This window comes from Buceros rhinoceros, unplaced genomic scaffold, assembly GCF_000710305.1.
Source record: "Buceros rhinoceros silvestris isolate BGI_N320 unplaced genomic scaffold, ASM71030v1 scaffold460, whole genome shotgun sequence".
Classification (NCBI taxonomy): Eukaryota; Metazoa; Chordata; class Aves; order Bucerotiformes; family Bucerotidae; genus Buceros; species Buceros rhinoceros.
The window spans coordinates 67,033-69,766 of NW_010387685.1; the positions used below are offsets into that span (position 1 = coordinate 67,033).

Sequence of the window (2,734 nt, forward strand, 5' to 3'; positions counted from 1 at the left end):
ACTGCTACAAGTGGGTGCTACCAAAAGCACCGTTGTCAAAAAGGAGTTACAAGGTAGGGTGACTGGGGACATGCAGGAGGAATTTGCTGCTGAAACGTAATATTCAAGGAATTTTAAGATAGAGATATGTGTATAGAAATACACTGTATATGTATAAACACACACGCACACACACACACACACCCCAGAGAAGATCCCATAGCTCTGTTACAGAGGTTCAGACCACTGGGGAAAAATATCTACACTTTTTTTTTTTTTAATGGTTTAAATGGTTTTATTTAAAGGTTTAAATGAAGTGGAACAATTACAGCAAAATAACCTCAAAATACAGAAGCCAGTCTCCCTAACACCTCAAGTCATATTCTAAAATACCAATAAAAAAAAAACAGATGTAAGGAGATCCATTTCACTGTGCCACAAGAATTAGTGATATATTCTAAAAGAACACTTCAAGGTTGCAAAGCCTCAAAGTTTACTTCCCTTGACAGCTGTTCCATATTGTGAGTTTACTTTAAGAATTCCAATGGCTTATTTATTTTTTAAACCCTAATCTCTGCCGCAGCATTACATTTAATGGTCAGAGCAGACCTCTAAATTCCTGCGTTGCATAGTGCAAACACAGTCACATATTACATGGGGGCCAGCTTATGTCATTGAATACTGCATTTACTAAAGTAAATGGTGACCTGGAAGTCTTAAACATGGTAGTCTAGTGTGTGCTAATTTTAAGACCTGCAACCTTGAGAGCGTCTGGTTCAGTTCAGTCCACTGTATCAAAAAAGGGAAGGGTTTCTTTAAAACCAAGCCAAACAGAAGTAGAAATAAATGGATGTATGGACCTGCAGTGTCAGCCCTCTGTCACACTCACCTGTCTGCAATACTCGCAGATTTGATTTTGTCTATGACAATGACCTGTTTGTTGCAGCACATCGAGGTAGTTAGTGCAACCCCAAGAGCAGCACCAGGAGTTTTGGCAACTTCAACTAGCAGTGGCCCAGATGCTGTTGCTACTGAATCTGTTAAAATCAGACAACAAAAGATCAGCATTATACCACTGTGGGACTCAGGACATTTTAATATTTTCCCACATAGAATCTCCATGGCTTCTCTATTTCTCTAACCAGACAACATGCCACTTAAAGAAATTCTGGAATAGCATCAGCCTAGGTATCAAGAATCAGCTCTTAACGTTGAAAATTATAAAAGCAAAAGCAAGTTTGGGAATTGCGATGTCTGGAAGCTTCCGAGTGCATCAGAATCAGGGATGGACAATGTTAAGTAACCAGGATGCATTAGCGAATCACTCTCTTGAACAACTGAAGCAAAAAAATCTCCTGGAATTTAAAACAGCCATGGTGAAGAAACAGAATTAATAAAAAATGTAGAAAATTATCTTAAAAAAACTGAATAGATGAACAAGTTAGAGAAGGATGCTAAATTAATTTTCAGAAAACAAGAGGAAGGTCTGTAGACAACTGCTATAATAATCAAATGAAGGTGAAGAAAGGGTCTACCAGAAACCCCTCACAAAAAGAAAGGACAATTTAAGAGAAAACGGTGAGAGGACAGGAGGTATGACACCTAGAAATAACAGGATTTAAAGCAAAATGCATCTGAAGAGTTTCAGAAGATTCTTCGAATATCCTGTCACTGGATAAAGTACTGCCTTGCAACAGGGCACAGATAGTAAATGAACTACACCAAAAAAAAGCAGAAAAACAGGAGGCAGCAACAGTCATGATTGACGACTGTGGTGAGGAACTATGACCAAGAGGAACTGATGCTAGACAGAACAAAGAAAAAAGACAGCAGGCTGCTTCCTAAATGTTGAAACAAAGCAGGCAGTGGTAAGGGTGAAGTACTTTCTGGGGACTGGCTGAGAACTCCTACTAACCGATACTCATTGATCAACAACTGATCTCAGTGGAGTAAGATACAGTAAGTGAAGGTGTCCTTTGTGGACATAAGAAGACTGAGACAAAGGAAGTGATATCAGAAGCCTTTGGAGGTGCTTATAATCAGAATAAGGAAAAAACTAAATAAACAAAACATGCACTGGAGCAAAGTTACCAAATGTCCTGCTAGCAAATGAGAGATTTGTATTCACAAAGTACCGGAGCCCGATGTAAGAATACTACTAAAATTTTCAACTGTGATGTCTCTCAGATTGAAGGTGTAAAACCTGTAGCTTCTACAGAGGAGAAGACAGATATAAGGTATTTCCTTCAGTCTTAAATCTAGAAAATCAGTGCAAAACTGTAATTCTGACACAGAAGAGAAAGACTATGAAACAGTGTATTATCATACAAAACTAACAAGCTATATGATGATACAACTGAATGAGAGTTTAATTAACTAACACTGAGCTAAGGTGCTCTCCCTAATTAGAGAGTAATGTAGTAAACTGGATATAGAAATTGAGTGAAAAAAGGCGCTTGGATGGAATAACATACAATACCAGTAAACCATCAGTTAATTATTATAGAACTTCATTAGCCCCCAACTTGAAATAATTTTTATATTCCTGTTGTCTTTTCTCCAGTTAGAAACCTGAAGGTTGGAAGGGGAGATTTAGCATTTATAAAAGTGCCCGTTAAATCTGAGTGATTAATTTTTGTGCCCAACTGGGACTGACTTTTTAAAGGCTGAACTTCCACAGGCACTACCAAAATAAGCTGTTCCACAAATCTGAGCTGAACTTTAAATTGTGATCCAAGAGAGTTCACCCAGTAGC

At 38.0% G+C, this 2,734-nt stretch overlaps 1 protein-coding gene across 1 annotated transcript in view; it reads right to left on the reverse strand.

Annotated features, from left to right (window-relative positions):
• Positions 1 to 2,734, reverse strand: part of GRIP1 (glutamate receptor interacting protein 1) — a gene marked incomplete at its 5' end in the record, with an annotated part of 110,256 nt that overhangs the window by 49,372 nt on the left and 58,150 nt on the right. The window contains one exon of the mRNA XM_010145271.1: positions 869 to 1,016. Coding sequence (XP_010143573.1) covers positions 869 to 1,016 — 148 coding nt within the window. The remainder of the gene's footprint in view (positions 1 to 868; positions 1,017 to 2,734) is intronic.